This window comes from Typopeltis vanoorti, chromosome 15, assembly GCF_054136105.1.
Source record: "Typopeltis vanoorti isolate ZY-2024b chromosome 15, IOZ_Tvanoo_1.0, whole genome shotgun sequence".
Lineage (NCBI taxonomy): Eukaryota > Metazoa > Arthropoda > Arachnida > Uropygi > Thelyphonidae > Typopeltis > Typopeltis vanoorti.
The window spans coordinates 12,062,773-12,078,744 of record NC_143563.1 but is presented as its reverse complement, the minus strand read 5'-3'; the positions used below and the strand labels follow the sequence as shown (position 1 = coordinate 12,078,744).

The 15,972-nt window shown below is 36.3% G+C and overlaps 1 protein-coding gene across 1 annotated transcript in view; it reads left to right on the top strand.

Annotated features, from left to right (window-relative positions):
• The window catches only part of LOC150098390 (nuclear hormone receptor FTZ-F1 beta-like), a 164,420-nt gene that overhangs the window by 136,582 nt on the left and 11,866 nt on the right, over positions 1-15,972 (top strand). Inside the window, exon 7 of the mRNA XM_090405189.1 lies at positions 1,379-1,620. Coding sequence (XP_090261315.1) covers positions 1,379-1,620 — 242 coding nt within the window. The remainder of the gene's footprint in view (positions 1-1,378; positions 1,621-15,972) is intronic.

Below are 15,972 nucleotides of genomic sequence, written 5' to 3'. Positions count from 1 at the left end.
CTCTAACTTTATCCTGAATAACTCATTGCCTCTGATCTTTTTGATCTTGATCAAAAAGATCAGAGGCAATGAGTTATTCTCAGTAATCTAGATATTAATAAGTTCTGGTCTGGATGGTGCTAAAAACTTATTGTTCAGGATTCTTGATTAACACCCAGCCTATCCATTAAAAGACAGATGAAAGTCAACCATCAAACTATTGTCCCATTACCCTTACCTCAGTACTCTAGAAAATAACAGAGAAGGTTATTAAAAGCCAACTTCTTCACTACATGAAGACTCATCAGTTAGCGATCACTGGCATGAATTCTACCAACTGTATTCTATATCAAGTCTGTTAAATCAACATCTGCCTTTGGACACAAATGATTAGAAATACTTGGCAATACTCATGTGGTTATGGTTATTCTTGATAATTCTAAAGTATTTGATCAAGTCTGGCATAGAGACCTTCTTACCAATCAATCATTTTGTGATCTCTCTCTCTCTCTCCTGTGTTTTTAATTGCTAGTTTTCTTTCTTCATTGGTTTCCTCTCATCAAATTTCCCTGTCAGTGCTAGAGTATTACATTGCGACTTTCATTGCTTCCAAAACAATTTTGTGTTATTTCTGGGAAGAATGGTCTTATGTCATTCCTCTCGCCCCTTTAATTTTGCCTTCTTGGATTGACTTTTACACCTAACCTATCTTTGAAAGAAAGATGACACCTACTGGTGGCATTTCTCTTTCAAAACACTATTTCTCACCTGCACAACTCTCTTAACAACACTTTTCAAATCCTATATCTGCCTCATCTTAGAATACTGGAATTAGAATATAGAACACAGTTTTCAAATACTAGTTTTATATGAAAATCCTATCAAAAAAAAAAAAAAAAAAATATATATATATATATATATATATATATTAGCGAATTTGTAAAAATGGCCTACCCATTTCACAGCATTCACGAGACACAGGCTAATGTGAACATATTAATGGTTCAGGAAGAATATTTTTATAATTCTTCCTATATTTATAAAATGACCTAAAACCAGTTGTTAGACAACAGCCTACCCTTTCTATCTACAAAGAGATAGAAATAATCTATCTCTTTGCTTCATAGAGGTTATAAGCATCAAAAGCAAGTGTTTATAGTTGTATTATTCAATCACTGTGGTACTCTACCACTATATATGCTAACTTACATACAAATTAAAATGCTAAGACCAGCATAAAGTTGTAAATTGACATTAGATTAAAAAAAAGTTTGATGATAAAAACATTTTTTTAATCTAATGTCAATTTACAACTTTATGCTGGTCTTAGCATTTTAATTTGTATGTATTCAGTAATATTTTTTTGACATAACATGAATTATTTTGTTTATAATCATAGAATCATCCCCTACACTGCTTGGTGAGAAAGGTCAGCCTGTCATTCCAATATTAATCCAAGATATTTTGGCAGTAGAGCATTTATGGCACTATACAGACAAGGAAATGAATAAATTATCTGAACAGTGTCGAGCACCTCCAGCTGATCCAGATTTTCTTAACAGTCTGTGTAATATTGCTGATCACCGCCTTTATAAGATTGTTAAGTGGTGTAAAAGTCTGCCACTTTTTAGGGAAATTCAGGTGGGTTTTATAAGATAATTATACCAAATGCATTTTTTTAATGCTGAATTTGGAAATATGCCTTTTATATCTTTTAGTTTCATATCTTTATCCATATAAAACTGCACTGTAAAAATAATATACAGTTCATTTTTTATGAAATTATAGATAAACGTTACTTTAATGTGTGACTACGTAACAACATGTAAAATAAAAATGCACTGAATAATTGAAATGAATAAAACAACTTGCATCTTATTCAAGGCTGATATTGAGGGCCAACTTCTGCTATTGACATGAGTTAACATGAACAAAGTGGAATAGAATGTCTAAATTTAAGTACAAAAATAAGGCATGTAATATTAGTCGTGTGGCACTGCAAGCAGCGAAGTAGGTCTAAATTGCTACTAGAGTTCAAATGGTTGTTAGTAAAAACTAATAGTGATAAGTGTTTAACAGAATCGCCTTCTCTTATCTGATTCTAGGTTATCATATGTAATCTTGATGTTCTTCCATGTGAATGATGACCTATCTCTTACCACAGTAAGAGAGACTACAAGATCAAAATGCAGAGTTTATCATATGCTGATAAACTCTGCATATGGCAATGGTTACAGCTTGTCTTTTGGAGAATGCCAGAAAGAAAACAACTTGCATACCAACTGAAAGTAGATTTATAGGCCTTCACAGTATACATGTGAAAAAGGAGACTTATAGGCCTTGGAGAAACCTCTTTCTTTGGGATTTCCCCTAAGAAAACTCCAGTATGGAATTCTGACCATATTGGAAAATTCCAGAAACCCAGAAGTATCGTGGTATATATCCATTCCTTTTACCCAACTCTGCAGTCACTCTTATGAAATGTGAGCAACTTCCTAAAGCATGACCAACCTTTAACAAAAACATGCTGCCCTCTATAGAGGATCAACCTATCCACCCACCTCTGGATACAAGTCCCAGTTAGTTTTGAATAACCAGGTCAGAGATTTAGTAGTTACGTGTATTTGTGAATTTTAATACAGAATATCATTCTAAAAGCATTTTCATGGCACCAATGTGGCCAAAACTTCTTTGTTCACTGAGTTTAGCATGAAGGATTTCATACGAGGGTGGTCTGAAAAGTTCTTGGCCTCAACCATAGATGGCAACACTATTGGCAAGATTTTTTTTCTAAGTTGGTACATCTGTCATAGGCATCCATGTGTACTTGCAAGTCATTCTATCAAGTAGTTTGTTTTATACAGCTATCTGTATCCCTTGAAATGGATAAAATTGAGTTATCTGCGGTTATAAAATTCTTTGTAAAAGAAGGTTTAACGGCAAAAGAAATTCATTCTAAGTTCATAAAAGTTTATGGGCTGCTGAGTTTAAACGTGGCTTTACCAGCCGTGAAGATGATCCACGTGAAGGTCATCAAAAAATGTAACAACACCAGAAATCATTGACCAAGTGCACGATATGGTATTGGATGACCGGCGAGTCAAAGTGCATAAAAGAATGTGTAGGATATATTTTGCATGAAGAATTGCAAATGAAAAGGCTTTGCTCAAGATGGGTGCTGCGCTTACTCACAGATCAAAAACACACCCGTATGAAAATCTCTGAACAGTGCTTGGAGCATTTTAACAAGAATAAAACTGATTTTGTGAGTCAATTTATTACTATAGATGAGACTTGGATTCACTTACACGCCAGAATCCAAACAGAATCAAAACAGTGGACAGAAGCTGGTTGTTCAGTGCCAAAGAAGTCGGTTCCATCAGCAGGAAAGGTCATGGCATCGGTGTTTTGGGATGCTAAAGGCATTTTGTTTCTTAATTATCATGAAAGGGTAAAACAATAACTGGGGAATATTATTCCAATCTTTTAACCAGACTAGACGAAAAAATTCGTGAGAAAAGACCTGGTTTGCAGAAGAAAAAAAAATCATCTTTCATCAGGACGATGCACCTGCCCACAAAGGTGTTTTGGCAATGGGAAAATTAAGGGACCGGCACTAAATTGTTGGAACATCCATCCTATTTCCCAAAACTAAAACTCTTCCTTGCTGGTCAGCATTTTTCTTTGAGTCAAGAGGTGATTGCAGCTGTAGAGGGGTATTTTGCAGATCTTACTGAGAACCACTACAGGGACGGGATAATGGCACTGGAGCATCGCTGGAATAAATGTATTAGTCTTAAGGGAGATTATGTTGAAAAATAAAAAAAATTTTGAAATTATAAATTGTTTTCATCGTTAGGCCGAGAACTTTTCAGACCACCCTCGTATGGTGTAGGTATTCATTGTCAAGAGTGAATGTTCATGGTGTGAGAGTGTGTCAGAAATGTTTCATGTGTGAATGCAAGTCGTGTGGAAAGTGGAAGAGTGAAATAACTAATATTAACAACATGTTATAGAGAATGTGGAACAAGTGAATGATAATGTACAAAATATGAATAAGAGTAAGAAAGAAGTAGATAATATAACAGTGAAAAGTGAAATAGTACACATACATGGAGTCAACAGGACAAAACGTGAGTCAGGGGTGACTGGAAATACTATTTGCATGTGGTGTAGCTGGAGGGAGAATGAAAGAAAAAGTGAATGGGAAAAGTATGAAGCTGGGAGTACGAAGAAGATACTGTAAGGAAGATTTGATAAGAGGTGAGATCCCCATTTCTTCTCTTTTGACGGTATATCTTTAAAATTGTTATTCTTCAGACCAACTACCAGATAGTATACTGAACTGAAACTAATTATAACACTTCAGGAAGCTTCTGCTGTGCCTCCTTTTTATAGAATAATCTTATTGCTAGTATTCTTCCAAAGTGGGCAAGTGACGGGGGGGGGGGGGTCATACAGGTTTTAGAGGAGTCAAGTGGAATTCTCCATGTGTATAGCTAGCATAGAATCCATTAATACAATTTCATGTCTCACAATTTCACCTTACCTTAAACAACATCCTTCCAAAGTTCAACTCCTCCATAGATGACCATGGCGAATTACCTACTTCTTTGCCTAAAACATTGCATATCAGTATTCATTAACCTTCCTCCAGAAAGATATTATTAGACCTCCAGGGAGTCTAGGACTCATCAAGGGAGGCGATACATCTCCCGCACTAGCTGTCATACTTTCTCTTATCATTCACACTAGATCCACTCACTGCTTCAACAGGCCAACTGTTCTACTCGCTCATGGTTCTGAGAGAAAAATCTAGCTCTTACCCCTTTCTTAACTGCACACAAACTTAACTTCCACAGATGTCCCCTTGTCCCTTTCCCTACCTTCCATATAATGAACTATTTCATCAGTCAATATCCTATGATGCCTTCTCAGAAGTTTATAGACCTCTATCACATCTCCCCCCCCCCTCTTCTGTCTACCAGTGTCTGTAGTCCACATACTCATAGTCCATCCTTGTAATCTACATTCCATAATCTCGATAATCATCTGAGGACTTTGCCACAGCTTCTTTATCCCTCTGGAACCCAGGAGACCAAATCTATATACAATAGTCCAGATGCAGTCTTATCAAGATTATCAAGCAAGGATAGGGAAGTCATTTTAAAGAGGTAAAATGACTTCCCTATCCTTGCTTGCCAATGTTCATTTCAACATCACAATTATCCTCTGAGTTGTTGTATTTGTAGTTTTTATTATGTAACCTTTGAACTTTTGATCCACCATAATTCCAAGATCTCTAGCCTTGTCAGTACCTAGCATAATCCAACCAATATAATATGCTGTTGGATATTGCATCACACCAAAGTGCACTTTGCATTTACTAATATTGTGACAACCTTGTTTGCCCACACTTCCAGCCTATTTCAAATCACCCTGTAAATGCTGTATATCAGTAGCATCTATGATTGTGCTGCCTATCTTTGCATCATTAGCAAATAACTTAAGATCTCCTGTCAACACCTTTCCAGTATTATTAATGTATAGATTAAACAACCATGGTCCAAGGACTGATCACTTTAAATCTGGAAGATTCACATTTCCTGTATACCACTTTCTGATACCTGTCTGTCACCCACCCACTTAGTAGAAGAATCTTGGATATCACAAAAGTCGTGATGGAATCCCATCCATTGCGCTCAAGAGATGTGCTGCTGAACAAACACCTGTTCTTCATCAACTAGTCAATAAACTGTATTTATCTGGCATCCACCACTACAGCATGGAAGATAGCCCATATACAACCATTTCAAAAAAAAAGTGGGGGGGGGGGCAGTAATTGTCTACCCTCAAGCTTTCAACCTATAGTTCTCAACTTCATTTTGTTTAATGTAATGGATAAGGTTATCAACAGTCAACTTATTCAACACTTGGGGAACTGTCATGTAATTAGTGAACACTAGTATGGATTTTACAAATTTAGATCCACAAGATCTTCTGGCCTGCGTCATGCACCCTCTGGACCATTCCATTGTTAAAATGCCATTCATTATATATTTATCTTTATGGTTCTTATCTTATTCCTATTATGGTATTCTTAGCTTATTTTATTGTCTTTATTGTTTCTATACCTATTAAACTTTTTTGTCATACAAACTCATCATCATCATCATCAAATTCCTGCCATGTACCCTCAAGGGGTATACAGGATATGATAGTACTACATGAAAAAAATTACATCATTATTAATTTCCTATCTACAATTTTCCTCCAAATCAGTCTGTTACTTGTCAAGACTCCAACATTATCAGATCTTATATTTCTATCGTCTAAGGCACTTTGTACCGTATCAATCCACCTATATCTTGGTCTTCCTCTGGGTCGTTTTGCTGCCAACCTGGCAGAGAACACTTGTTTTGCTAATCTTTCCTCGCCCATTCTGTTTAGGTGACCATACCACCTGATATTAGCTCTGCTAACGCATTCCTGGATGCAGACAATGTCAAGTTCTTTCCTAATATCCTCATTTTTAATATGATATTGCCATTGATGCCATCTGTTCACGCCTATAATCTTTCTCAGGACTCTCATATCTGCGGTCTCTAGTCTTTGGTCAAGTGTTTTACTTCTGACCCAGCTCTCAGATCCATAAGTTAAAACTGGTTTGAACACTGTCTTGTATACAGCTAATTTAGTGTTCTGACTAATTTCTCTTTTATTCCATATGAATTTATTCAATTGACTTCCCACCATACCAGCTTTGCTGATTCTGTTGTCTATTTCTATATTTAATTTACCATCTTAACTAAAAATCGTGCCTAAATAGCTGAAATGTTTTACTTGTTCCACAGGTTCTCCATTCACAACATAGTTGACATTTTCAATGATTCTGCCTATTTTCATTGTCTTTGTGTTTTTATTGCTGACCTTCATACCATATCTATTACAACAGCTATTCAATTTAGTCAGAGAATTTTGCAGACTTGTAACAGATTTATTTAGAAGTATAACATCGTCTGCATAAAGCAAAGAGCTGACATTAACATCTCCCATTTTGATATCATGTTTAATACCACTTTCCTTCATAATGTGATCCATATAGATAATGAATAACAGAGGGGATAATGTGCATCCTTGTCTCACACCAGATTTAACATTAAACCATCTTCCTGTACTTCCTTCAATTCTAACTGCTGACTTACAACTCAAATAAAGACTAAGTATTGCTTGATATAATGCCCCATTGACACCATATAACTGCAGCGTATTGAATAGCTTCTCTCTTGGCACCGTGTCATATGCCTTTTCCAAATCGACACAACTTAAATACAGATCTTTGTTATATTCCCATGCTTTCTCGACTATTTGTTGTAAAGTGAAGATCTGATCCTGATAGCCTCTATTTGGCCTGAATCCAGCTTGTTCTTCACCAAGCTTTTCTTCCACAATTCTTCTCAACCGTTTCTCAAGTATACTTGCATAGATCTTGCCAGGAACACTCAGTAGGGAAATACCTCTGTAATTCTCACATTCAGTTTTATTTCCCTTTTTATATATGGGTACTATGAGAGCTCTACTCCAATCATCGGGAATTCGTCCCTCTGTCCAGGCTTTCTGAACTATGCAGTGCAGCTACTGTAAGAATCTTATACCACCATACTTCAGCATTTCTGGTCGAATATCATCTACTCCTGCTGCCTTTCCACATTTCAAGCCTTTGATGGCTTTTTCTACTTCAAGTATGGATATGTATTCCTGACTGCATGCCTGGTCAGTGTTTTTTACCACTGTGCTGTCATCACTGCTTGTTTCATTTAGCAGTTTTTCAAAGTAATTACTCCATACTTCAAGGATATCTTTTTCTCCCGTTTTCATGTCACCTTTATCATCTCTAATTCCTTTTACAGCACTCTTTCCTCCATTTTTAAGCTTCTTCAACCACCTCCAGAATATTTTGTCACCTTCTTGATATTTATTTTCTATATTCTTGCCAAAGTCCTCCCATGACTTTTGTTTAGCTAGTTTTACACAGTGTTTAGCATTCTTGCATTTGTCTCTATATTCTCTAAGAGCACAAGCTGACTTATTTGACAGGAACTTTTGATATGCTTTCTTCTTTTCCTTCACTGCCTCTTTAACTTCCTGTGTCCACGAGGGAGTTCTGATTTTTTTATCCTTTCAGACAACCTCACCACATGCCTCTCTGGCAGAATCAATCAATGTTTCCTTCAGAGTTTGCCACTGAATCTCCAAGGTTTGATTCCTGTTCTCAAACTCTTTCATTTTTTCTTCAATAATCTTTGTGTATTTTAGGTGACAGTTCACATCTGAGAGCTGCTCAACTTTTATTCGCTTTAAAACTTTCTTACATGTTATTCTTTTCAATATGAAATTCAATTTTATCCTGCTCAAGACTAAATAGTGATCACTTCCAATTTCAAATCCTCTGTACACTCTGGTGTCCTGCACCAGGGAGAAATCATCACTATCAACAATAACATAGTCAATGAGACTTTTCTTATTCCTAGCCTCTTCTCTCCATGTGAATTTGTGCACATTTTTATGTTGGAACATGGTGTTAGTAATAACCAGTCCATGTCCTGAGCAGAAATCCAACAGATATTTGCCATTATTATTAGCTTTGCTCTTTTCTCCAAATTTTCCCCAAATATTTTTGTATGTCTCATAATCATTTCCTACTCTGCTATTTAGATCCCCAACAAGGACCAACTTTTCCTTTTTCATTGTGTCAGTTGCTTTTTCTAAAGCGTCAAAAAATTCCTCCACTTCTACCTTAGTAGAACCTTCTGTGGGACTGTAGGCACAAATAAGTCTCATTGTCCAGTTCCCCATTCTCATATTTGCCCACATTACTCTACTTGAGACTGACTGCCATTCAAGAAGATTAGCCTCGTATTTTGTGTTGAATACTATGGCTACTCCTTCTTTTCCTTGATTGTCATTGCCTGAATATAACATTTTGTATTTATTGCTCAGAAAGATCTCACCAGTTTTGGTCTTTTTTGTTTCAGTCACCCCTATTATGTCAATCTGGTACTTATGTAATTCCTCATCTAGCTCCATTTCTTTGCCATTCAGGCTTCTTACGTTGATAATACCGATCTTTAACTCTGGTGATGTTGAGTTGGGGTTTGTTTTCAGATTTGTTCCAGTAGCTGACTTTTCGCTGTTCGCCCTGGTTCCCTGGCGAAAACAACGGGGGCCTTGTTTAACCGGGCGACGCCCCAGCCGGCATAAAATTCTGTCATGTTGTACCATCATTTTTTATTTTGGTTTAACCAATAAGAATACAATTTGGTCGGCTAAATCCCAAATTGCCAGCCCATCCTCGTTCGTTCAGTATCCAAGTAGATACCCAACAGGGTGCACTACGAGAAGGTGAGGATTGGACATTAGGTCAGAAGCCCTGGTCGGTTCTCCGCATTCCGTTAAAGGCTATGTGGAGGTCTCCTCTCAGTTATACAGCTTTGACCCTTAAGCACCCCCCGAGTTTGTCATACAAACTCGTATTTCTATACTTCTTTAAGTCTGCCTAACTCGATCCTACCTAGGAATGATTCCTTTTCGGACACTGCAAATTTATATTTTTATGCTGTGCCAGCCAGTATCCTATAACATGAGTTTATTCAGGTTCAGGGAATATTCCTAGATTGGTTGGCATTCACTCTAATACACTCTAAATAGATATCGGTACTAATTGCAATCGTGGCCATCAAATATTCATCAAAAATCCCTCTCGCTGTGGTTCTAATTTTTGCAAGTGGTAATTTGAAATTTCGAATTCAGGCATGAGTCAGGTATATGTAACAAAACATGTTTATTGGAACAAATGACAATTACAACTATAATTGGATTAAAATACTAAACTTCCAAATCTCTTACTAGGTTAATATCTCATGCTACGCTAGTTATACAATGCTAAACTTATCAAAATACACTCAGATCACAATACTAATTATCCAAAACGATAGAACTAAATGACGATATTACTTTAAATCAATTCTCTTATGCATGCTACTCTTAAAGACATCTTATACAACTTGTTACTATCTGATAAAGGTCATCCACTAAATACAAATACACATATAATTTCAGTCACATGCAACTATATAGATTCATTCCAGACATTTCTTTGTTCAACAGAATTATGCAATCTCAAATTACGAATTCTTATCAGAGTCCTCTATGGATTGTCCACATAACTTAATCTAACATTAATTTCTATCTCTTCCAAAGCATACAGTAAAGGTCTTTACATTACCCAGTTCTTTCCGAAGGTCTGTTAACTGCCACGTATTGTTCGGGTCATCTTTTGATCGGTTGTTTCGGCACCTGGCTTATGGCTACGTCGTCCCTTCTACATTTTTCCGAACTCAAACTTATTACTGCCTTGACCCAGGGGTTATCTCCACTCCTTATCGAATGAGACATCCAGCGACTGGCACATTTTCTCCGTAGGCCGATGATTTATGAGCGGCTCATTGTGGGATCTTGTTCAGCATACTCAGAATAACTGCCCGCCGTCCAACATCATAGGACCGTGGCTCGTCCTTTTTCCGTCCACTGGTCAGGAATCCTCAATTTCCTTAGGATTAAGATGATCCTCAATTTCCTTACTACCGTTAGGTGCTGTCTTCTAGGGAAGCTTTCTTGCATCATCTTCCGCGTATGCAGTACCCTGCGGTGTTATGGACGACACGTGCGTTTCAGACGTGACCTTTGCACTGGTGCTCTTTACTGTCTGGCGATTTACGAAGTTCCAGACAGCTTAATAGGACAAAATTTAATTACTATTTCCTTCTTACAAAAATCATAATATCTCATAATTCTCCAGTATAGTTTTCTACTACAATTATTTCTGATACAGTTCATATACTATTACACAATTTTCTATATAACAAAAATCAAAATTTTCTGCTAGTGAGCAGGTATTATCTAAGTTAGCCAGAATTCTCATGTTAGGTTCTGAATGAATAATTTCTTTAAATTCATCCATTCAGGATCTAACACCATGGAAAGATTTGGAAAAACCTGTGCCATTACTTGGCACAGGTTTTTCTATAAGGCTTTTGATAGGGCCTGAAAATGAGGACTTCTCAATAAGTTACCATCATTTGGACTAGCTTCATTCTAGTGTAATTGGATTGCCAGTTTTTTCTAAGATTGATCTCTACATGTATTGGTGAATGGTGTTCTCTCTTCAGACTTTCTTGTTAATACTGGTGTCCCACATGTCTCTGTCATTTCACGTCCCGAATTATATAAAATGACCTGCTCTCATTGACTGCAAACCCTGTTTCATAGTTTTGCTAAAGATAGCACACTCCACTATATGCTACTCATATTACAAGCCTTGCTGTGCTCAAACATCTCAAGCTTTAAGATCATCTGTAAGTGTCAACTTCAATACTTCCAAAACACTTTTTGGAAGTATTGAAGTTTTGCTTATTTTATCACAAACAAAAAAAAATGACTTTGAATCTTCACTTACTTTTGATAAAGCTCAGCTCAACAGCCAAGGCCAGTTTCTCTTCTTGGACTGACTCTTACTCCAATCCTTTCCTGGCATATTCATATTACTTCTATAGTATCATCAGCTTCCAAAAAACATTTCATTCTCTTCCACCCAAAATGGTACTTCTCTGCTGAACAGTTACTTACTGTGTCTAAATATCAAATCTGACTAATCTTGGAATACTGCTCTGATGTTTAGGATGGTGTACCAAAGACCTCCTAAAAATTCTTGATGCTGTTCAGAAAAGGTCAGTTTGGTTGATTAATGACACATCTCTTATAAACTCTTCAGCTACTTTTTCACAGATCAGTTTCTGAATTGTCTCTTCTCCAGATATTTCCATAGCATTTGTTCACCAGAACCAGCATCCATTATGCCTCCCATTTCTGCCAGATCTACAGGAACTCAAGCAACAGCTATTCAACATCCCTTTACAGTCGAAACTACATGCTGACCAAACCTGCCACTTCCATTCATCTTTATTCCATCTATCTCAATTCTGTGGAAGAGCCTCATTTGTGAAGCATTTCCTAAGGGCTATAACCTCCAACATTTCAAGAAGAAAGTCAACAGATTACTCTGCTCCTGATCCCCTGCCCACACTCGGCATTTGCTATAGGCCCTTCTGCAGGAGGATAACTCCATCTACAACTATTATAATTCAAATGAATGAATTTAAATAATTGCAATTTAAAAAACATAGGAATGAGGAGTTACTTAGGATGACTTCCTAAAATTGGGAAAGTTCAAGACATTTGTTTTTGTTGAGGTTAGGACTGTGAATGTGAACTTCAACTTTCTTTATATAATCTTTTAAGAAGGAACTGACTTCTGCTTAGGATTTTAGTCAGTTTTGTTCTAGTGAATTCTATGCCTAATGAATAAGGCATGACTTGCTTAAACAGACTTATTAGACTCCTGAAGTAAAATATACTCTTGATGTTCTTCTAGATGAATCTGAACAGAATGACCTGTCTGTCCATAAGAACAAGGAATCCTGTAAACTCCAAGATAAGAGAGAGGAGGATATTTGTGTTTTGGAGATGCTAGAAAGTAATTAAGTTTTTTGAACTGAATGGAAAGAAACTTGTAGGTCAGTCTGACGAAATTGAAATTGAAACTTCTCCTCAAGAAGTTTCTTAAAATTATCATTATTTAAATTTATTTCTTTGAATTCTAATTGTTGTGGATGGAGTTATCCTCCTGCAGGTGATAGCATATATTGTCATCTGTATTCAGAATGGCTAGGAAACCTAGCCAAAAATTCTAGAAATGTTGAAGAATTTTTTCCTAATGTAAGTGTTATTCTCTTACTCTATTTTATAATTATGTTGTCTGCTTATGTGTTCAGATATTTAGATCTGTCCAATTTCTTTTTCCCTATAGCTGTCCTCACATTAGCCTTTTTGAACTTTTTTTATTTCAGGACAGATGCCAAGGCATTTGTTATCATCAATGATCTAGCACAAATTATTTACAATGCTGCTAGAACCATATCATCCTAACCGTGCTTCAAACATTCTTGATTTTTTCCTTCGTGATGCAGCACTTACACAGCAATTCTCACTCATGGGTTGTCTGGCATTATAAAAATGCCGTGATCTTTGATTTCTATACAGCAATCCCTCGATTAATATGCCCCTGATTAGTGCATTTTCAATTAGTGCGTCGTTTTTTTTTTTTTTTTTTTTTTTTTTTCAATACCCAAATTCGATTAGTGCGCCTATATACATCTTAAAAATAAATGTTATAGATTTAAAATATTTTCGATCTATACATTTTTTATGGCTAATTATTTTAAAAAATCACTCACCAGGATGAAATAATTTAGTTACTGATTTGAAACATTTTACAAAGTTATTTTTTAATGGCATACTACACTATTTCCATGTACACTATGTTCCAAATTTACGGCCAAAATATATGTCATCTGCTTTACACAGCATTTTGCTGATCATATCTCGTACAATTGTTTTCCTTACTTTTTTTTATTTTAAATTATTTTCCCAACCTTTAATCATGAGTAAAAGAATTAGTAAGCAAAAAATAGAAGTGTGGAAATGATTCGAAAAGTAATCTGATTGGAAGAAAAACTTGAAATAATAAAGAAAAATGAACAAGGTGAGTCCAGAGCAAAGATAGGACAAGAATACAAAAATGGGTGAATCAACTGCTGAATACAAAGAGAAAGGTAAGGCCGCTTCAAGTTCATCATGCATGCACTCGAAATCAAAGTATTATTATTATTATTTCGGGCGACTCCAGGAGTCGCCCGAAATAATAATAATAAATAACACCCACGACAGACTCTGGCAGCTTATTCCACTCATTTACCACTCTAAAAGTAAAGAACCCAGCTCTAACACCCCTGCTAACCACACTCTTGCCCAGCTTCCATAGGTGTCCCTTAGTTCTCCCACTACCAGTCCTGATCTCAAAAATATCCTCTGAATTAATCCTATAGAATCCCTTTAGCAATTTGAATGTCTCAATCATATCTCCCCTTTTCCGCCTATCAACTAGTTTCTGCAACCCACAGATCTTCAACCTGTTCTCATATGGTTCATTCCATAGACCTGTTATCATCTTAGTCACTTGCCTCTGGATCCTCTCCATCTCCTCCCCATCAAGAAGGAACTGAGGTGACCAAATCTGGGCACAGTAGTCGAGATGAGGTCTTATCAAGGCTCGGTACAGAGGTACAATAACTTGCTTGTCTCTGCTCGTCAAGGTATTTTTCAAAATGATTGAATTAGAGAGACTTCTTTTTACATGGATTGAAGATTGCAAAGAAAAAGGGATCCCGCTAAACACTGTCCTTACTCTTTGCAACCTTGAAAGAAAGAGCTGTCAATGATGGAAAAGAAAAAGAATTCCATGCTAGTGCTGGGTGATTTGAGCTTTTCAAAAAGAGAAATAGCCTACATAATATTCTAATCACAGGCGAAGCTGCAAGTGCAAATAAGGAGATATCCAGAGATTTTGAAGAAAATTGTGTAAGAAGAGGACTATTGTGATCAACAAATATTTAATGTTGCTGAAACTGGCCTTTTTTTGGAAGCTAATGCCTTCCAAGACTTTTCTAGCCAAATCAGAGAAATCTCAGCCTGGTTATAAAGTCGCAAAGTCGAATGAAATTACTGCTTGCAATATCCAAGCCATTTGGAAGCACATTCTTCCACATTGTGCAAATGATTTTAGAGGCTTTTCAAATGAATCCAAGTTAATTAAATCTCATTCTGAGAAGTTGAGTGATTCCGACCTGCTAAATTTAGATACCCAGCAGGAAGATCCTGAAGAATATGAAAAAAATTTAATCACTCACAAGCCCAAAGAGGTTTCACAGAAACAATTTGAAAATAGTTTTCGTACAATCGAAGTTTTTAAGCAGCAATGCTTAGAGACCAACCCTGGTGAAGAGAGAACCAGTAAAATTTGCAGAAGAGGCAATAGGGCCATACCATCAGTTGTATGAAAAGAAAGAAAACAGAATGCCCACCAAACTACGTTAGCTCAATTCTCTGTTAAGAAGTAGAATAATAAATTTATATTCTGAATATGTTTTATTGTCTTTCAGCTTAATGGTTTTCCTTTAACTAGCCCTGAGACATACCCTAATTCTTTTATAAAAAAATTAAGGGTCAAAAAAGAAATCTGAGAACGAGTCATACATTTTCCCATAGAAAATAAATCCATTTTCCCATATGGATTTATTTTCCCATAAATAAATACAGTACAGGTCTGCAAGATTTCTCTGACTAAATTGAATAACTGATGTAATACATTTGGCATGAAATTCAGCAATAAAAAGACAGACAATGAAAATAGGCAGAAACATTGACAACATCAACTTTATCATGAATGGAGACCCTATAGAACAAGTAAAACATTTCAGCTATTTAAGCACAATTTTTGGTGAAGATGGAAGTAGATAAATTAGCAAAGCTGGTACAGTATGAAGTCTACTGAATATTGTTGGCCGAGTGGGTAGCATATCAGCTCTCCAGCCAAAAGGCTGCAGGTTTAAATCCCGCCATGGGCATGGATGTTGTGATTGTCTGTGAAAATACTAGTGGTGATGATGGTAGTTGCTGTTCGTTGTAGTTGATGGAGACAGAGTTGCCCTCCCTCGATGAGCCTTTGGACTCCCTGTAGGTGTTACATAATAATAATAATAATAAATTTATATGAAATAAGAGAAAAAATTGTTCAAAACACTAGCTATATACAGGACATTTCAAACCAATTTTAACTTATGCATCTGAAAGGTAAGTTAGAAATAAAACGCCTGATTAAAGACTACAGATATGAAAGTTCTGAGAAAGATTAGTGGAGTAAACAGTGGCATCAATGGCAGTATCATATTAAAAATGAAGACGTTAGGAAAGAATTTGCGATTGTCACCATTCAGGAATGTTAATGTTAGTAGAGCTAATCTAAGGTGGTATGGTCAC